Source organism: Muscardinus avellanarius (genome assembly GCF_963383645.1).
Source record: "Muscardinus avellanarius genome assembly, chromosome: 1".
NCBI classification, from domain to species: domain Eukaryota; kingdom Metazoa; phylum Chordata; class Mammalia; order Rodentia; family Gliridae; genus Muscardinus; species Muscardinus avellanarius.
The window spans coordinates 192,280,546-192,302,574 of record NC_137786.1 but is presented as its reverse complement, the minus strand read 5'-3'; the positions used below and the strand labels follow the sequence as shown (position 1 = coordinate 192,302,574).

The following is a 22,029-nucleotide window of genomic DNA, read 5'->3' as shown; positions in this document are numbered from 1 at the left end:
ACTAAGTAACTGAGGCTGTCCCTGAACCATGATCCTCCTTTCTCAGCCTTCCAAATGTGGGATTACAAGCTATGCCACCATGCCTAGGCTTAGAAAAATGCATTTCTAAAAGGGCACAGTAGGAGATACCTGAAATCCCAGTTACTTGTGAGATTGAGATCAAGAGGATTGTAAATTTGAGGCCAGCTTGGACAATTTAGTGAGACCCTGCCTCAAAGTAAAATAAAAAGAGCTGGGGATATAGCTCAGTGGTAGAGCACTTGTGTACCATGTGTGAAGCCCTGGGTTCCATCCCCAGTAAAACTATCTCTATCTCTCTCTCTCTCTATCTCTCCCTTCCTTCCTCCTCCTCCTCCTCCTCCTCCTCCTTCTTCTTCTTCCCTCCTCCCCCCCCCCCCCCCCCCGCTCTCTCTCATCTAAAATACTAGTCTCCCCGCCCCCTAAATACTTGGGATTGAACCCAGGGATGCTCTTCATCACAAGCCCTTTAAAAATTTATTGTGGGACAGCTAGATTGCCCAGGATGGCCTTGGACATGCAATCTTTCTGTCTTAGCCTTTCAAATAAATGAGCTTGCAGGTGTGTACCACCATGCTTAGTTTAATACTGTATTTTTTATACATGAGAAAACTGAGGCTCAAAGAAGTAACCTAACAACTTTTTTTCCGCTAGTCAGTATAGAGCTGGGTCTCCTTTGATTGTGGTTAAATTTGTTTCCTTTTGATTATAGCACTGTATTTTAGCTTAAAGTAACTGAAATACAAAAAGGAAGACCAGAGCAGAGTTCAGTAAGGTACAAGAATCCATGCACTAAGTTTTTCTCCTTTCTACTCCTCCTCCTCCCTTTCTTTTCTTCTCCATTTCTCTCCATGTTTTACTGCAGATGGAGCTTTGGGAGAAAGGGAACATAGATATTGAGAGCTTAGACCTTTTTTTTGTGTTGTTGGGATACAAGCACATTTTAAGTAATTTATTATTTATTTGGTGCTAGGGATTGAACCCAGGGCATTCTATCTCTGAGCTACATCCCCAGCCCTATTTTATTTTTTATTTTGAAACAGGGTCTCACCAAGTTGCTGAGAGCCTTGCTAAGTTGCTGTGGCTGGCTTGAAACCTGTGATCCTTCTGTTTCAGCCTCCCAGGTTCTGGGATTACAGACATGCACCACCATGCCCAGCTGTATTTACATTTATTTATTTATTTTAATTTTTGCAGGTCTGGGGATGTAACCCAGGGGCACTCGATCTCTGAGCTAAGTGCCCTGTCCTATTTTTTATTCATTTTGAAAAGAGTCTCACCAAGTTGTGGAGGGTCTCACTAAGTAGCTGAGGCTGTCCACAAACCACAATCCTCCGGTCTCAGCCTCCCAAATGCTGGGATTATAAGCATAAGCCACCATGCCCGGCTCTATATTTAAATGTAAACCCTGTTCCTGTGAATATCTCTGTGTGCAATTCTTCTAATTCCCTAACTTTTAGAAGTTACTTTGGGGGAATAAAGGTGTTATGGCACTATAATAATATATTGTCTTTTCTCTCTCTCCCTGTCTAGCACCACATGTTTATAGAAAAAAGGTGCTTAAAAAAGATTTTTAAAAGATAGCAAACTTTTTATTCCACTGGCCATTACAACTTTAAGGCTTTGTTACCTCAAATACCAATAATTCAATAAAAATGTACCATTTTGTGTAATACTGTGTAGCAAAAGAAGCTGAAGCAGAGAACCTTATTTAATATAACTTATTGGAAGACTTGATAGTGTTTCCAAAGATACCCTGGCAGCAGTTTATCTTTTCCTTGGGTTCCTTTTACATAAAAGACAAATGCTGGTATTTGGAGTCTTGACAGGGATTCATTCATTGCAGTTCTCAGGAGCTGCTGTGACACAGAATTAAGTGACTATAAAATGTAAAGTCTTGTAAGCCGGGCGTGGTGACGCACACTTGTAATCCCAGCATTTGGGAAGCTGAGACAGGAGGATCTCTGTTCACGGACAGATTCAGCTACTTAGTGAGGTCCTTTGCAACTCAGTGAGACCCTGTTTCAAAATAAAGAATAAAAAATAGGGCTGGGGTGTAGCTTAGAGGTGGTAGAATGCCCCTGGGTTCCATTTCCAGTACCACAGAAAGAAAGAAAAGAAAAAAAAAGGAATGTAAAGTTTGCTCAGGGCTATCAAATGCAGCTTTTTATAAAGAAGAATTTAATATCTTCTTTCTTATGAACAGATTGAAGACCAAGTTTCCATATACTGATCACCGCACAAATCTAGGCTATTTGTTGAGTCCAGTCACAGTGCAAAGAAACATGTGTGGAGAAAATGCTAGTGTGAAGGTCTCCATTGAAATTGAAGGATTTCAGCTACCAGTTACTTTTACATGTGATGGTAAATTTGTGGTTCTCTGAGCTTTATATTTTGCTTTGATTAGGAGAAAAATGTTTAAAATATCAGTATTATAATACTTTTAATAAACTGACTTTATCATGTTTAGCTCTCATTTTCAGAAACTTGACACTCATATAAATAGTTTTCTGGTTAGGACTGATGGGAAAACAGGTTACTTTTATAACTACATATTTTTTGGAAAACTTCTAAATAACACTTGATAATCAGTGGGTTTTGGTCAAAACCCGAAAATATTAGATAGGAAAGCTAATTACAGCCTTAATTCTCTTTACCCCTTCCTCAAATTTTTTTGGGAGGAGTGGTACTGGGGATGGAACCTAGGATAAGCTCAACCTACCTCTGAGCTACATCCCCAGCCCTATTTTGTTTATTTTTAAATTTTGAAATAAGGTGTCACCAAGTGGCTTAAAACCTGCAGTCCTCCTGTCTCAGCCTCCCACGTATTGGCATTACAGGTGTGTGCCACCACACCCAAATTCCCTCCCATTTTATGGCAAGAAAAACGCTTGTTTATTAAATAGCTTCCTGTTGAAATTGGAGTTCCAGAAATCTTGCTGATCTCCTCTAAGGAGAAGATAATCATATCTCCCAAAGTCTATGGGAATTTTTTTTTTTTTTTTTTTTTTTTTTTTTTGGGCGGTACAGGAGTTGGAACCCAGGGGCATTCTACTTCTAAGCTGCACCCCCAGCCCTATTTTATTCTTTATTTTGAAACAGGGTCTCCCTGAGTTGCAAAGGGCCTCACTAAGTAGCTGAGGCTATTCTCGAACCATGTTCCTCCTGTCCCAGCCTCCCAAATGCTGGGATTATAAGCGTGCGCCACCTCTCCTGGCTCTATGGGAAATGTTTTGTTAATTTTATTTATTTATTTGTGTGTGTGTGTGTGTGTGTGTGTGTGTGTGTGTGTGTGTGTGTGGTCCTGGGTATGGAACCCAGGGGCATTCTACCTCTGAGCTACATCACCAGCCCTATTTTTTTATTCTTTACTTTGAAACAGGATCTCACTTGAGTTGCAAAGGGCCTCACCAAGTAGTAGCTGAGGCTGTCTTCGAGCTGCGATCCTCCTGTCTCAGCCTCCCAAATGCTGGGATTACAAGCGTGTGTGACCACGCCTGGCTATGTTACGTGTGTGTGTGTGTGTGTGTATGTCTGGGAATGGAACCCAGGGGCATTCAACATCCGAGCTATATCCCCTGCCCTACTTTTTATTCTTTATTTTGAAACAGGGTCTCACTAAGTTGCGGAGAGCCTCACTAAGTAGCTGAGGCTGTCCGTGAACTGTGATCCTCTGGTCTCAGCCTCTGGAATGCTGGGATTATAAGTGTGTACCACCACACCTAGTTTATGTTACAGTTTTAAAAACTACTTTTCTTTTAGTTTATTTATAATTTATATTATTTTAATAAGATTTCAACAGTGATATAAGATCCAATGTTTCCATAGTACTTTGGCCTAAAAATTAGCCCATTTTCTTCTTTAAAATGGTAGCTAGAAATATGTTCAACATTTGAATACTTGATTTTTTACTTTGTAAGTTATAAGCCCTTTGAAAAAATAAAAATCTGAAAAAAAATGTTAGCCAACTATAACAATTATTCTATTAGTTTCTGGAAAAAAAGTTACTCTTTAAACATATCTTACATTTGGCTCTGGGAAACATTTAAGTCTAGGTATGTAGTAAGAATTAATGCTAAATTGAAAAAAATAAAATAAAAAGGCTAATAGGCCATCTATTGAAATAAGCTTGAGTGAATACTGATAGAAAATGCTTTGATTTGTATCAAATTATGACATAAAAAACTGATTTCAAAAAATATTTAAAATGTCTATTTGGTTAGTCATAAATGTGCACATTTATAGTATACAACCCTATTTCAAAATATAGCAATATTATGGTAAAAGTGGATTTTATGTTCAAATTATAAATGTTACCATGCATTTGTTTATTAAGAAATAGAGTTGTTCTCTTAGAGGTTATTATATTAGATAGGTCTTTACTTTCTCTTTTTTCCCCCATGATACGGGAGATTGAACCCAGAGGCATTCAGCTTCTAAGCCATACTTCCAGCCCTATTTTTGATTTGGAAAAAGTCTCACTAAGTTGTAGAGGGTCTTCACAAGGTTACTAAGGCTGGCCACGAATCTGTGATCCTCCTGTCTCAACCTCCCAAGTACTGGAATTACAGGCCTGTGCCCGGCTCTATAGAGGCCTTTTTTTCTGGGGATGGAACCCAGGGGTATTCGACCTCTGAGCTACACCCCTTGCCCTATTTTTTATTCTTTATTTTGAAACTGGGTCTCACTGAGTTGCAAAGGGCCTCACTAAGTAACTGAGGCTGTCCGCGAACCATGATCCTCCTGTCTCAGCCTCCCGAATGCTGGGATTACAAGCGTGCGCCACCATGCCCGGCTCCATGCCATTAATTTTTATGAACTTTGAATATACTCAAGGTTCTTTTTATTTTTTGTTTAGAAACAGAGTCTCTCTTAGGTTGCTGAAAGTCATGCTAAATTGCTTTGGCTATCCTTGAACCTGGCAATCATTCTGTCTCAGCCTTCTAAGTACTGGGATTACAGGCATATGCCATCATGCTGGATTTACTCATTGTCTTTCTAAAGTGGAATATTGCAGTTCTAAGTATCAAACCAGGTTACCTTAAAAGCTTTTGTTTTCAATGTGTTATAATCTTGCATCTGACTTTGACAAGAATATTAATAAAACTGTCTGCTTGTAATATTTTTATTCTTCATTGAGAAATTTAGCAGACAAAAGTCAAACATTTCAAATGGCAATATTTTTTCCTTATAATTTGTTTTAAAAATTTGTTTTCTAGACCCTGTTGGATGTTATCATGTTTGAAAGAGTCTATAATAGAGATGTGGCTTTCTTATTTAGGTCTACATTATCCAACATAGTAACCACAAGCCACATGTGTCTATTGAGCACTTGAAATGTGACTAATCTGAGTTGGGCATGGTGCCACATGTTTGTAATCCCAGTACTTGGGAGGCTGAGACAGGAGGATCGCTGGTTCATGGTCAGGTTCAGCTACTTAGGCCCTCCACAACTTAGACCCTGTTTCAAAATAAAGAATAAAAAATAGGGCTGGGGGTGGAGCTCAGAGGTAGAATGCCCCTGGGTTCCAGCCCCAGTACGGGGGCGGGGGGGGGGGGGGCGTGTGGCTAAACAGTGTTGACATGTGCTATAAATCTAGTGTGTGTGTGTGTGTGTGTGTGTGTGTGTGTGTGTGTGTGTGTGTGTAGGAGCCTTAGTTTTGAAAAATGTGAAATATCTCAGTAATTTTTAAAATTTGAAAATATATTGAAATGCTATTTTGAATATATTAAGTTAAATATATTATTAAAGTTAGTTTTGCCTCTTTTCCTTTACTTTTTTTAATGTGGCTAGTAGGAAATTTAATTTTAATTTTTTATTTATTGTTTTTGTGGTGCTAGGGATGGAACTCAGGGGCATTATACCTCTGTGCTATACCCCATGTCCTATTTTTAATTATTTATTTATTTATTGGTTGATTGGTGGTACTGGGGGTGGAACCCACGGGCTTTCTACCTCCAGGCTACACTCCCAGACCTGTTTTATACTTTATATGGAAACAGGGTCTCACTAACTTCCTGAGAGCCTCATTAAGTAGTTGAGGCTGGCTTTGGACCTGTGCAATCACCGTCTTAGCCTCCCAAGCACCGGGATTCCCAGGATTACAAGAGTGCACCACCACGCCCAGCTCTAATTCTTTATTTTGAAACAGGATCTCACTGAGTTACAAAGGGCATCACTAAGTAGCTGAGGCCAGTAGGAAATTTTAAGTTACATATTTGGCCTACACTTGGGACTTGCATTATATTTCTATTATACAGTGTTGTCTTAGTTTATAAGTAATACTGTCTTTAGTAGCCTTATATTTAGAGGTAAATAAGCAAAACCAAAATTATGAATAATTTTTTTACAGTGAGTTCTACTGTAGAAATCATTATTATGCAAGCCCTTTGCTGGGTTCATGATGACTTGAATCAAGTAGATGTTGGCAGCTATGTTCTGAAAGTTTGCGGTCAAGATGAAGTGCTACAGAAGTGAGTATTTTTATTTAACTACTGATCAATGCCTTTGGAAATTTCACTTTTAATGGCTTAAATTAGAAAATTTTCAATTTAAATTTATAATTCCAAAGCACATTGGGTTCTTTTGAATTGATTCACTAAATCAATAAACTTTTACTGAAATGTTATAAGATGTCATATCTAATGCATTGGTGGGATTTCAGAGATAAGACATGGTAGTCTCTTAAGCTTACAGTTTTGTGGGATGAATTGTGAGCAATTATTTAATAAATGTATAATGGTTTTTTCTTCTGTAAAGAGTAAATAGTCACATTATAGACACCACCCTCCTTTTGTAGCATGCACCGTTATTTTATGCATAGTAGTCAGCTATAATTTCCTTTTAGTTGCCTGAAGTAATTATTATGTTAATCTTTTTGTGTGTGTATAATATGGGAGATGGAACCCAGGGGCCTTCTACCTCTGAGCTATATCCTGTTTGGAAACAGGGTATCACTAAGTTGTGGAGGGCCTCGCCAAGTCGCTGAGGCTGACTTTGAACCTGCGATCCTCTTGTCTTAGCCTCCCAAGTACTGGGTTTTCAGGCATGTATCACCGTGCCCAGCTGTGAATCTTTTTTAACCTATTAATTTTATTTATTTATTTGTTTATTCATTCATTCTTTGTGTATGTGTGGAACTAGGTATTGAACCAGGGGCATTCTATCTCTGAGATACATCCCAGCCCTATTTTTTATTCTTTATTTTGAAACTGGCTCTCCCTAAGTTGCAGAGGGGCTCAGGAGGTTGCTGAGACTGGCTTTGAACCTGTGATCCTCTTGTTTCAACCTCCCAAGTACTAGGAATACAAGCATGTGTCACCATGATTAGCTAACCTGGTAATTTATTATTAATACCTAATATTTAGTCTAGTATTTTACAGATTTCGTTATTTTTAGGATACTAGAAATGGTCTTTCCCTACTTTTCTTTTTTTCTTTTTTTTCTTTTTTTTAAATTAATTAATTTTTAAAATTGGTGCATTGTAGTCATATATCAATCACATTGGAATACAAGACTTGAGAGGATATATAAGCACACATCATCCAATTAGCCCTCATCCAGCCCCCATCCCATTCCCTCCACCTCCCTCAATCCCTTGCTTCTTTGTTGATTAACTTTGATACATTTGTTTATGTACCTCCTACGTTTTAAAGAGGCTCCATCCTCCCCTATTCCATACCCTCTGATTGGTCACATTAGTTGCTTCACTATAGGGCCCTTTCTATAGCTCAACCTCTTCCTGTTGCCCCTTTCCTCCTAGTTATTGCTGATTAGGGGAAGCGTCTGATTTATATTTTCTGCGATATTTCTCTGTGCATGCTGCGTTGCAAGTACCGATCCCACTCTTGACATCTCCAGTAGCGGCCTGGCTACTCAGTGGACTAATCCAGACCTCGCTGGCTCAAGCAGCGGCCTTGCCTCATGGGAGGCCCCGGTTCTGGTCTCGCTGGCCCCAACACCGGCCTAACCCCTCAGCTGGCTTCGGTCCCGGCCTCGGAGGCCGCAGTAGTGGCCTTGCCTCACGGCAGGCTCCGATGCTGGCCATTGGCCCCGGCACCGGCCTAACCCCTCGGCAGGATTCCGATCCCGGCCTTGGAGGCCCCAGCACCGGCCTTGCCTTTCTTTTTTTTTCTGATGGTACTGGGGATGCCAGGGGGATTCTACCTCCAAGCTACACCCACAGTTCTATTTTTTATTTTTTATTTTGAGACAGGATCTCACTGAATTATAAAGGGCCTCAGTAAGTAGCTGAGGCTGTCCGCGAAGCACGATCCTCCTGTCTCAGCTTCCCAAATGCTGGGATTACAAGCGTGCCCCACCACGCCCAGCTCTCCCTATTTTTCTTATTTCCTTCTTCGTCTTCATCTTCTTTACTCTGATTCTTCTCCTCTAGAATTATTCCTCTATTTTAAAGTGCTCACACTTGTTTTATAAGCTATCTCTGTATGTTACCATTTCTGATGCACTTGCAGTTTATATTTTATCCTCACTTGTACATCTTCTAATTTGAACAGAATAATATTGGTGATTCATGTATTTTAACAGTAATCATTGCCTTGGAAGTCATGAACATATTCAAAACTGTCGAAAATGGGACACAGAGATTAAATTACAACTCTTGGCCTTCAGTGCAATGTGCCAGAATCTGGCCCGAACAGTAAGTATGTGTGTATAAATGTGGAGAAATTTCCAAACGTAGGCTACTCCCTAGAGCATATTTGAAAATATGGAGGAATTAACAGTGTTGTTTTTAATAGTTTTGTCAAGGTTAGTCAAAGAGAAATGAGGAAGAAAGGAATTTTGAATAATAAATAAGGGTAGGAGAATTAAATAGGTCTATTTCAACCTTTGCACCATTATTTCTCTCCTTTTTTTTTTTTTTTTTTTTGGTGGTACTGGGGATGAAACCCAGGGATGTTGTACTTCCAAGCTACACCTCAGGCCTTTTTTTTTTTTAATTTTGAAACAGGGTTTCACTGAGTTGTAAGGGTCCTCACTGAGTAGCTGAGGCTGAGGCTGTCCTGGAACCACAGTCCTCCTGTCTCAGCCTCCCAAATGCTGGGATTATAAGCATGTGCCACCATGCCCAGCTAACACCAAAAGTGAATTTTATAAAAATTCACTTTTAAAAAGTTCAGTACTTTCTTTTGAGGTTAAGCAAAGTAGAATGCAGGAAATTAAGCCTTTGTAAAATTTAAAGAACATACAATCCACTTTGATTTTTACTATATAAACCTTTCATGATTAGAAGCAAATTTTTAATCTCTAGAAACATTCTTGTTTGGTATAATTTTAGATGGAAAATAATAATTTCTACTTTTTGTTTTCTAGGATTTTGCTTCTATTTTAGGTAGAATTTATTTCAAATAAATAGGTGGAAACTCTTAAATTCAGTATATTTTCAGTCAGTGGTAACTTCTTTAGCTTTTTCTTTTCCTTTATTTTTTTGGATTTTTTGTTATATTGGAGATTGAACCCACAGACATTCTACTCCTCCAAGCTACACCCCAGCCCTATTTTTTATTTTGAAACAGTGTCTCTCTCACTAAGTTGCAGAAAGCCTCACTCAGTAGCTGCAGCTGGCTATGAACCTGTGATCCTTCTGTCTCAGCCTCCCAAGTACTGGGATTACAAGTTATACCACCATGCCCAGCTTATTTTTTCTTCCTTTTCTTTATTTTTTCTTTTTTTGCAGTATTGAGAATTGAACTCAGATATACTTACTGTATCACAGAGCTTACATTCACATCTCTTCTTCATTTTTATTTTGTGCCAGGGTCTTACTAAGTTGTCCAGGCTGTCCTTTAACTTGTGATCCTCTGCCTCAGTCTCCCAAGTAATTGGAATTACAGGCGTGCACCACCATGCCTGGCTTCTTTTCATTTTCATTAAGGAATACTGCTCTTTATATGATATGGAATGTTGGAAGAGACCAGGACCTTGCTTATTAAGGGTCAGCAGGAGATGAGAGGAAAATATAATTGTCATCAAGAAAAATAAAACAGATTTTTTAAAGAGCTATTTATATATCAGAAATTAGACTTTAAAGCATTTCTGCTTAATTTTGAAAGTATTTTATTCTGAAAAGTTATTTAAAAAGACTGCATACATTTAACCATATTTAATTTGACAAAAGAAAGATCAAAAGAATGGATTGTGGTTTTTTTTTTGGTGGTAAACATTTGTGTATGTGTGTTTGTTTAGGCAGAAGATGATGAAACACCTGTGGATTTAAACAAATACCTGTGTCAAATTGAAAAACCTTATAAAGAAGTCATGACGAGGTATAGCATCTAAAGCCTTAATTTTAGGTTTTCAAACTTTATTTTGAACATGACTGGATATATTTTGGTGATAATCATTTTCATTCAGTATCCCTCAGCCATAATAACTGTTCTTTATTTCAGACACCCTGTTGAAGAACTCTTAGATTCTTATCACAACCAAGTAGAACTGGTTCTTAAAATTGACGTAAGTCTTTTTCACATTTTGGAATAATGACATAAAGATTCTTGTGTCTGTTGTTTCTTCAATACTAGTGTTGGCAGTAGATTAAATATTTAAAGACATAACTGTATTCTTGGTGTTGCTGTGTGATGTGTTTTTTGACCCATTTTATTAACAATTCTCAATAATACTTAATATGTTAACACTAACTTCAGCTTTATTACTGAAAGAAACCTTCAGCTCAATTTAAAAAGCATTAACTACATGTCTATTATATGGTGGATGACTAGACTTATGAAAATGAACTACCTAATTCCTGTCTATTAGGGAATTAAAAACTAATGGTGGATTTAAACAAAACTCCCATGTAGGATTATTTTAAAGTAGTGTAGAGGTATGCATTGGAATTCTTTGGAAGATCGAGGAAGGGTATATTATTCAATTTGAAAGTTCAGGGCGACTTAGAGGGGATGGAAGGCAACATCTGTCTTAGAAGGGAAGCTGTTTGGGCCAACTCATATAGAATAGGAGTAAGCCAGAAAAAAGTTGGGGAGATCGTATAAACAAAAAGCATACACACGTGATAATTACATAAAAATCAAAGTTTTGTAATAAAGTGTAAGTATGAAACAAAGCAGGAAGTGGTTGACATTAGAGACAGCAAGAAATAAGTTACTACCTTACAATTCTTGTTTTAGAGTTTTACTTTATCTTCTAGGCAAAGGGACCATTACTAGTCCACTTTCTGTTTTTATATGTTTTTGTTTGTTTGTTTTGTGCAGCATTGGGGATTGAACCCAAGGCCTCATAAACACAAGAAGTTCCCAGTACCTTTTTAAATTGACTTTTTATTCCTTGTAACATACTAGTCTATTTATTATGGCTTTACCAATTATTTTAATATTGGACTGATACTCCTTCATGGTGCCTATTTGTTGTTGGGGTTTGTTTTTTTTTTTTTTGTACTTAAAATTTATTTTAGGCTGGGCGTGGTGGCACACGCTTGTAATCCCAGCACTTGGGAGGCTGAGACAGGATTGCACAGGTTCAAAGCCTGTTTCCAAATAAAGTATAAAATAGGTCTGGGAGTGTAGCCCGGAGGTAGAAAAGCCCCTGGGTTTCACCCTCAGTACCACACACACACACAAAAATTATTTTAAACTGCTATATAAAAGCATAAAATCTGACATATTAATGGAGTACCATCTAATGCTTCAATACATATACACATGGTATAATGTTTAAAGCACGTTAACCATATGTATCTTCTCGTGTATTTATCATTTCATTATGGTAAAAGCATTCAAATCCTTTTTTCTAGCTGTTCAAAATATATAGTCATTATTGTTTTCTAAAATCACATACTGTACAACAACACACCAGAAATTCTTACTCTTATCTTACTGGAACTTTGTACCCACTGATCAACCTTTTCCCCATCCTCCCCTCCTGTCACTCTCCCTGGCCTCTGGAAACTACCATTCTGATCTTAACTTTTATGAAATTACATTTTTTAGGTTGTAAAAAGGGGTGGGATCATGTGATATTTGTCTTTCTGTGCTTGGCTTAGATTACTTAATACAGAGATCTCCAGTTCCATCCATGTTGTCACAAAAGACAGATTTCATTCTTTTAAAAGGCTTTGTAAGCCTGCTGAGGGGTTAGGCCAGTGCCGGGGCCACTGGCCGGCATCGGAGCCTTCCGTGAGGCAAAGCCGCTATTGAGGCCTCTGAGGCTGGGATCGGAGCCTGCCGAGGGGTTAGGCCAGTGCCGGCACCAGTGAGGCCGGGATCAGAGCCTGCTGTGAGGCAAAGCCGGTGCTGGGGCCTCCGAGGCCGGGATCGGAGCCTGCCGAGGGGTTAGGCCAGTGCTGGGGCCAACGGCCGGCATCGGAGCCTTCCGTGAGGCAAGGCCATTATTGAGGCCTCCGAGGCCGGGATCGGAGCCTGCCAAGGGGTTAGGCCGGTGCTGGGGCCAGCCAGGCCGGGATCGGAGCCTGCTGAGAGGCAAGGCCGGTGCTGGGGCCTCCGAGGCCAGGATCAGAGCCTGCCATGTGGCAAGGCCAGTGCTGGGGCCTCCGTGGTCAGGATCGGAGCCTGCTGAGGGGTTAGGCCAGTGCTTGGGCCACTGGCTGGCATCGGAGCCTTCCGTGAGGCAAGACCGTTATTGAGGCCTCCGAGGCCGGGATCGGAGCCTGCCGAGGGGTTAGGCCGGTGCTGGGGCCAACGAGGCTGGGATCGGATCCTGCTGCAAGGAAGGCCAATGCTGGGGCCTCCGAGGCCGGGATCAGAGCCTGCTGAGGGGTTAGGCCGGTGCCGGGGCCACTGGCCGGCATCGGAGCCTTCCGTGAGGCAAGGCCGCTACTGAGGCCTCCGAGGTCTGGATTGGATCCTGCCGAGGGGTTAGGCCGATGCCGGGGCCATCGGCTAACATCGGAGCCTGCCCTGAGGCAAGGCCAGTGCTGGGGCCTCCGAGGCTGGGATCGGAGCCAGCTGAGAGGTTAGGCCAGTGTCGGGGCCAGCGAGGCCAGAACCGGGGCCTCCCATGAGGGAAGGCTGCTGCTTGAGCCAGCGAGGTCTGATCAGTCCACCGGGTAGCCAGGCCACAACTGGGGCAGTCAAGAGTGGGATCAGTATTTGCAACGCGGCATGCACAGAGAAATGTCGCAGAAAATTAAAACCAGATGCTTCCCCTAATCAGCAATAACTAGGAGGAAACGGGCAACAGGAAGTGGTCAAGCTATAGAAAGGGCCCTATAGTGAAGCAATTAAGGTGACCAATCAGAGGGTATGGAATAGGGGAGGATGGAGCCTCTTTAAAAAACAGGAGGTACATAAACACATATATCAAAGTTAATCACCAAACAAGCATGGGATCGAGGGAGGAGGAGGGAATGGGATGGGGGCTGGATGAGGGCTAATTGGATGATGTGTGCTTGTATATCCTCTCAAGTCTTATATTCCAATGTGATGTATGATTACAATGCACCAATAAAATTAAATAAAAAATAAAATAAAATGGGAAAAAAAATAAAAGGCTTTGTAGTAAGTACCATTATATACCTGTTCCATGTTTTTAAAATTCATTCACCAGTTGATAGACACTTCGGTTGCTTCCATTTCTTGGCTATTATGATTAATACTGCAGCAAACTTAGGAGCACAGATATTCTTTTGAGATACTGATTTCATATCCTGTGGCATACACCCAGAAGTAGAACTTTTCTTTTTTTATGTTTTTGTTTTTTTTTGCAGGGCTGGGGATGGAACCCAGGGGCATTCGACCTCCTAGTTACACCCCCTGCCTATTTCGAAATAGGGTCACACTACATTATGAAGGGCCTTACTAAGTAGCTGAGAAGTAGAACTTCTAAGTCATATGGCAGAGCCTTTTGTAATTTTTTGAACAACAGTTATTCTGTTTTAATAATGACTGTAATAATTTACATTTCAACCTAAAGTGTGGAAGGGTTCTCTTTTGCCACATCTTCATCAGCACCTATCTTCTTTTTGGTTTGTAACTATTATACTTACCTGTTGGTTAATGGTGTTGAACATTTTATTCTATACCCCAGCCCTTTTTATTTTTTATTTTGAAATAGGGTCTCAGTAAGTGGCTGAGGGTCTCACTAAGTTGCTGAGGCTAGCCTTGAACCCGTGCTCCTTCTGTGTTAATCCTTCCAAGTACTTCCAAGTGCACAATTATATGTGTGTGCCACTGTGCCTAGCTTTATGTTTTTTGAGAACTGTCTAAGTTCATCACTCATTTTTAATTGGGTATTTGTTATTTTGAGTTTTGAAGTTTCTTACATATTATGGATATCAACTTATTGTTATGGCTTCAAAACCATAATAATTCTGTAGAATTTTTCTGTACTTTTATTTCCTTTACTATGTAGAAGCTTTTAAGTTTAATATAACCCTATTTATTTATTCAGTTTAAAATTCATCATTTGATGGACACTTAGGTAAGTCTTTAATCCATTTGAAATTGATTTTTGCAACTCGTGGAGAGTTAAAGCTCTCATTTCTGTATGTATATATCCAAATTTTCAACATTTCATTTAATTTCATAAATTTCATTTATTGAAAAGATTCTTCTGCAAGTTCATAGTATCTTTGTCAAAGTCAGTTGGCTATAAATAGATGTGTTTATGTCTAGGCTTTCTTTTCTGTTTTCATTGGTCTGTTTTTAGGTCACTATTGTGTAGTATAATGCTTCCTACTCTATGATTTTTGCTCAAGATGGTTTTGGATGTATTTTCTTTTTGGTCGCATATAAATTTTAGAAATTTTTTTCTGGTTCTGTGAAGAATGTTATTGGTGTTTTGGTAGGATTACATTAAATCTGTAGCTTGTTTTGGGCAATATGAACATTTTTAACAATATTGATTTTTCGAATCCATGAATATGTATGTTTGTATCCTTATCTATTTCTTTAATTAATGTTTTATAATTTTAATTGTAGATATCTTCTATCTTTTTAGTTAAATTTATTCCTAGGTATCTTCTTTTTAGCTATTATAAGTGCAAATTATCTGATTTCTATTTTAGAGAATTTGCTATTGCATCACTACTGACTTTTGTGTTTTGTGTGTTGATTTTGTACCCTGCTACTTTTCTGAATTCATTTGTTTTAATAGCTTTTTGGTGGGATTTATGCAGTATTCCACATATAAGACCATGTTATCTGCAAACAGTGACAATTTGACTTCTTTTCCAATTTGAATTCCCTTTATTTATTACTCCTGCCTAATTGCTCTGACTAGGACTTCCTGCACTATGTTGAATAAAAGTGATTAAAATGAGTTTGTTTCATTCTGGGTCTCGCTAAGTTTCTCAGGTTGGCCTTGAACTTGTGATCCTCATGCCTCAGACTTTCAAATAGCTGGGATTAAAAGGCATATGCCAAGCCGGGCATGGCGATACACACCTGTAAATCCAGTACTTGGGAGATTGAGTACAGGTTCCTGGCCAGCCTCAGCTACTTTACAGGCCCTTTACAGCTACTTTGAGGCCCTTTTGTAACTTGGTGAGACTCTACTTCAAAATAAAAATGAAATAGGGTTGGGAGTGTAGCTTGGAGCTAGAATTCCCCTGAGTTCAATTCTCAGTACCAAAAAAAGAAAATTAAGAAAAAGGAAAAAAAAAGGGCAGGTGCCACTATGCTTACTGGTTATAAGTAATATTTAAAACACAAACATACTCATTTTTATATAGTTTGTCATTTGCATTTAGAGTCCAATACTAGATTTGAGTAGTTGACCAGAGACTGTTTTGCAATGTCTAAACTATTATTATTTGGCACTTTACAGGAAAAATATTAGCTATTCTGGCCATTTAAGGTGTTTTAAAGCCAAGGATAGATGGTGACTCATATAGTCCTATGCTCTTAAATCACTTTGGCTATACTGAGGACGTTATATTTAAGTGTGACATAATTGGTTTCAGGGAGACTACTTAGGAAGGATTTTTTTTTAATTGAACAAGGGGCATTCTACCTCTGAGCTACATACCTAGCCCTATTCATTCATTCATTCATTCATTCATTCACTCATTCATTCATTAATTTAATGGTATTGAGGATGGAATCCAGTGGCATTCTACCTCTGAGCTACACTACCCAGCCCTATTTTCTTTTTTACTTTTTATTTATTTAGCTTGTTGGTGCTGGAGATGGAACCCAGGGGCTTTCTACCTCTGGGCTACACTCTCAGACCTATTTTATATTTTTTATTTGGAAACAGGGTCTCTTAAGCCAGCGGAGGCTGGCTTCAAACCTGTGTGTTCCTCCTGTCTCAGCCTTCCAAGCACAGGGATTACAAGTGTGCACCACCACACCCAGCCTATTTTCTATTCTTTATTTTGAAACAGGGTTTCACTAAGTTGCAAAGGGCCTCACTAATTTATCTTATACTCTTTCTTTCCTCATACACCATCACCTGCCTACCAAAATCTCATCAATTTTATTTAATCAGCTCCCTCCTTTTTCTTTCACCATGCTCATTATCTTTCCTTTCACCTGGACTACTATAAAAATCCTTCCTAGCCAGGCCTGTTGGTGCATGCCTGTAATTCTACTACCTGAGAAGCCGAGACAGGAGCATCTCAGGTTTAAGGACAGCCCCAGCAAATAGTGAGACTCTCATCAACGTAGTGAGACTCTGTTTCAAAAATAAAAATAAGTCAGGCCTGGTGGTGCAGGCGTGTAATCCCAGTATTCGGGAGGCTGAGAGAGGAAGGTCCTGCAGGCTTGAAGACAGTCTCAGCTACGTAGTGAGTCTCTCAGCAACTTAGTGAAACCCTGTTTCCAAATAAAATATATACATATATAAATAGCCCAGAGATAGAAAGCCCCTGGGTTCCATCCCCAGCAGTACCACAAAAATCAAACAAACAAATAAATAAATAAATGGAGAGACCAGAGTGGAAACAAGTCATTTGAGAAGATGTTTTGCCAGCCACAGGAGAGGTGATTATGACTTGGGTCAGAATGACTGCAGTACAAGTGGTGAGAAGAGGTGGTATTCTGGAATATGTTTTTAAGTTAGTGCTAGAAAGATTTACCCATATTGGATGTGGAGCATGGAAGAGAGAGTTTAGGGTAGCTCTCAGGATTTTCTACCTGAGAAACTAGAAGTTTAGAGTTGTCTTTAATTGATGTGCAAAACTACGAGAAGAGAAGTTTTGGGGGAAGCTCAGAAACTCAATTTTAAGCTGGGCGTGGTGGCACACACTTGTAATCCCAGCATTTGGGAGGCTGAGAGAGGAGGATCGCAATTTGTTGACAGCTTCTGCTACTTAGTGAGGCCCTTTGCAACTCAGGGAGACTCTGTTTAAAAAAAAAAAAAAAAAAAAAAGAATTAGTAATAGGGTTGGGGTGTAGCTCAGAGGTAGAATGCCCCTGGGTTCCATTCCTAGTACCACACACACGAAAAAAGAAAATTTTAGATGTTTTGTTTGAGATAACTGTTACTCATTCAGATAGAGATGTTGAGTAGGCACTGGACCTAAACCTGAAATTCATTGCAGAAGTGTCCAGGCTGGAGATAATAAATTTAGGAATTATCAGAATAAAATGCTATTTTGTATCCATAAGATTGGGTGAGATTACCAAGTCATAGCAGGTGAAGAAAAGAGTTAGCCCTTCTTTAAAAAAAATCCAGATAATCCTGCATCAGTCATACCACTTCTCTATTCTCCCTGCAGCAAAAATCCCTGAAGTTACCTGTTTCTGTTGCTTCTGTTCCTTTTTTTCTCATTCTCTTAAGAACCTACTTCAGTTAGACTTTGATTGTTAGCATGTCTCTGAAACTATACTTAAGGTCATCAAGGATTTACAGGATCCTGAATCTAGTAGTAAGCTCTTACACTTTTATTTTTATTAATTTTTGTGTAGGGGTGTGTGTGTGTGTGTGCGCGCGCACACACACACATGCATGCACATATGTGTGCACATTTTAATTTGGGGGGGATAGGTAAACTAATTTTACATACTTATGAGGTACAATATGTTTTGATACATAAATACATTTTGTACTGACCAAATCAGGATAATTAGCATAACTCTTCAAACATTATTTCTTTGGGATAAGAACATTCAAAACCTTCTCTTAGCTGAGCAAGGTGGCACATGCCTATAATCCCAGTATTTGGGAGGCTGAGACAGGCAGATCACAGGTTCAAGGACAGCCCTAAGAAATAGTGAGACTTAAACAACCTAGTGAGGCCCTGTTTGAAAATAAAATAGGACTGGGTATATACTCAGAGGTAGAATGCCCCTGGGTTCAATCCCCAGTGCCTCGCATCCACACATATACCAAAAAAACTCTCTCTTGTACCTATTTTGAAATATAAAATACATTATTATTAACTGTAGTCACTCTGCTCTGCATTAGACTACCAGAACCTGTTCCTCTTATCATTCTGTAGCTATTTATTTATTTATTTATTTATTTATTTACTTGGAGGGGGACCCAGGGTCTTTCTACCTCTGAGATATACTCGCGAACCTATTTTATGTTTTATTTGAAAACAGTGTCTCACTAAGTTGCTGAGAGCCTCACTAAGTAGCTGAGGTTGGCATTGAGCCAGCGCGATCTTCCTGTTACAGCCTCCCAAGTACTGGGATTATAAGCATGCACCACCACGTCTGGCTTGTAACTTTTTATGTAGTTGATCATTTTTTTCTTCTTGAAACACAGCCTCTGGGATATCACCTTCTTGGTTTATCCGTTCGTATTGGTTGCTCTTCTCACTCTCACTTTGGGCATCTTATTTTCCTGACTGCTAAACATTAGAATGTCCCCAGGGCTCAGGTCTAGGACCTTTTGTCTATCTATTCATATCCTTGGTGATCTTTCTGTATTCCTATTTTTGGTGACTCTGAAACTTTTATCTCTAGCCTTGGCCTTTTCCCTTAACTCCAGACCCAATTTTCTATTACTTAGCAACTTTATATGAATGTCTAATTAATTAACATCTTAAATATGTAAATATTAATTTTTTACTTTACCTTTCATATATTATATATTTATACATTTATCTTCTGCTTCTTTTGTTTTATAAAAAGATTCTGTGTGTGTATGTGTGTGTGTGTATGGTTTGTTTGTTTGCTGTACTGAGGATTAAACCCAGGGACTTTGTACCTCTGACCCATATATCAGCCCTGTTTGTTTGTTTGTTTGTTTATTGGTACTGGGGGTGTAACCCAGGGGCATTCTACCTCCTAGCGACACCCCCAGCCCTATTTTTTATTATTAATTTTTTAAAACAGGGTCTCACTAAGTTGCTGAGAGCCTCACTAAGTAGTTGAGGCTGGCTTTGAACCTGCGCGATCCTCTTGTCTCAGCCTCCTAAATTCTGGGATTACAAGCATGCGCCACCACGCCTGGCTTGTTTATTTTTTATTTTGAAAAAGAGTTTCACTAAAGTTGCTGAGGCTGGCTTCAAATCTGTGATCTCTCTTTTTCAGCTTACCATGTACTAGGATTACAAGCCTGTGGCATCATGGCTGGCTTTATTTTTATTTTTATGTTTGTGGTACGAGAGGTTGAGCCCAGGGGTGTCTATCACTGAGCTAAGCCCTCATCTTGCCCTTTTTTATGGTACTGGGAACTGAGCCTAGGTGCTTTCTACCTCTGAGCTACACCTCCAGCCCTCTTTTATTTTTATTTTGAAATAGAATCTTGCTAGGTTTATCAGAGTCTCCATACTTGCTGGCAGTGTTCTTGAACCTGTGATCCTTCTGTCTCTACTTTCCAGGTACTGAGATTACAAGCATGTGCCACCACTCCAGGCCCATATTTTAAAAATTTGAGACAAGTTCTCAATAAGTTATCAAGGCTGGTCTTGAACTTGATCTTCCTGATTTAGCCTCAATTTGCTAGGATTACAAGCTCTTTTATGCCCCACATTCATTCTAATTCCTGTCAGAGCTCTACCTTGAAAATACAGTCAGAATGCATTCATTTTTCTTCACCACCAAAGCCACGGTCAGTTGCATTCATTCCTTACCAGTTTCCCCACCACTTTCATTGTATTCCTACAGTCTGTTTTCCACAAGCAACCAAATGATTTTTTAAAAATAAGTTAATAAAGGCAAGGCAGTGTTTTACATTATATCCTAGAAATTTAAAAAAGTGACTAGTGGAAGAACTGGTAAATCTGAATAAAGTCTGACGTTTACTTATAATTTATGTGCTAGCGTTAAAGTCTTGTTTTTGACATGTATAATATGGTTATATAAGATGTTACTTAACCCAGTTTGTATGGAAACTACTATTTTTGTAATTGTCTATAAACATAAAAGTAATTCCAAAATAAAGTTTATTTAAAAAAAAATGAAGATAACAAAAAGGATGAAGACTAGTGCAGGAGAATGGCATTAGCCTTAAAGCTAGAAATGTTTTGCATGAAAGTGAACTAAAAGGAAGTAGAAAAATAGAGATGGAGAGCTCGAAAACAGGCCCTAAAACTGCAGCACAATTGAAAATTTTAAAAATGAGGTGGTTTCATTTTAGCTTGAAGATGACGGGAATGTTTGGTTTATCGTAGCCAGGTCTCAAGAATGGAAAAATTTAAAATTTTAAGGGATAGCATAATACTGAGTTTCAGCTTTTCTAACAGTATACAACATTAATTCATTATAAATGTGTGTTTCTTTTTTCAAAGTTTTTTTGAGGGAGGGATTTTTGGGAATTAAACCTAGGATTTCATGTCTGGTAGGCAAACATTCTATCACTGAGTCACATCCCCACCTTCAATTTCTTAATGCATTTTAAAAATTTATAATCAATACATAATTATACATAGGGGTACAGTGTGATATTTTGGTACATGTTTAAATTGTATAATGATCAGATCAAGGTTATGGATAAACCCATAACCTGAAATACTACTCTCTTTTGGGAACATTCAGAATTGTCTTTACTAGCTATTCTGAAATGTATAGTCAGGCATAGTGGCACATTCCTATAGTTCCATGACTTGGGTGGCTGAGACCACAGGAGGATTGCAGATTCGTAGCCACCCTCAATACCTTCACAAGGCCCTCTGCTAGGGGTGAAATTCAGAGACAGAATACCCCTGGGTTCAATCCCCAGTACCACAAAAACAAAGAAATACACAATTAAGTATTATCAGCCATAATTATCTCACTATGTTATAGAACAATTAGAAGTTATTTCTCCCATCCAACTAAACTTCTACAATAATTTTTTTTGATACTTGAGATTAAACCCAAGAGGCATTAACTAGTTTTTTAATAAGGATTTAATAATTCGTTATTCCTTTACTTCTGCTTCTTTTTTTTTTTTTTTTTTGGCGGGTTTGGGGATGGAACCCAGGGGCATTTGACCTCCAAGCTACACCCCCTGCCCTATTTTCTTTTTATTCTTTATTATTATTATTTTTTGAAACAGAGTCTCGCTAAGTTGCAGAGGGCCTCACTAAGTAGCTGAGGCTGTCTGTGAACCGCGATCCTCCAGTCTCAGCCTCCCGAATGCTGGGATTACAAGCATGTGCTACCACAAGCGTGCACTACCACACCTGGCTTACTTCTGATTCTAATATGAAATCAATAGCATTTGCATATGAATAAGTGTTAAAATGAAAATTAACCAGGCTTGGCTTTAGTCTACTTCACAACCATATAATTGAAAAGTCACCTCGTTTCTTTTCTTTCTCACCATGAAAAAGTAGAGAATATTATTTTTTTAAATTTTTTAAGTTTCTGGTGTTACTAATGTTATAACCCCAAGGCATTCTACCTCTGAGCTGTAACCCCAGCTCTGTTTTATTTTTATCTTGAAACAGGGTTTCACAAAGTTGCAGAGGGCCTCACTACGTAACCTCCAACCTGTGATTCTCCTATCTTAGCCTCCCAAGTACTAGGATTAAAGGTGTGGGCCACCATACCTGGCAAGAAAGTCTATTTTTTTTCTTTCTCTTTCTCTCTCTCTCTCTTCTCTCTCTCTCTCTCTCTCTCTCTCTCTCTCTCTCTCTCTCTCTCTCTCTCTCTCTCTCTCTCTCTCTTTGGTAACTGGGGATTGAATCCAGGGGC

General features: G+C 39.0%; 1 protein-coding gene across 2 annotated transcripts in view; it reads left to right on the top strand.

The window, feature by feature from the left end:
• PIK3C2A (phosphatidylinositol-4-phosphate 3-kinase catalytic subunit type 2 alpha) overlaps positions 1–22,029 on the top strand; it is a gene marked incomplete at both ends in the record, with an annotated part of 84,682 nt that overhangs the window by 13,751 nt on the left and 48,902 nt on the right. For both annotated transcript variants that reach the window (XM_080713904.1, XM_080713903.1), the window contains 5 exons: positions 2,225–2,382; positions 6,372–6,492; positions 8,567–8,678; positions 10,226–10,305; positions 10,429–10,492. In XM_080713904.1, the coding sequence (XP_080570030.1) occupies positions 2,225–2,382; positions 6,372–6,492; positions 8,567–8,678; positions 10,226–10,305; positions 10,429–10,492 (535 nt within the window). The remainder of the gene's footprint in view (positions 1–2,224; positions 2,383–6,371; positions 6,493–8,566; positions 8,679–10,225; positions 10,306–10,428; positions 10,493–22,029) is intronic.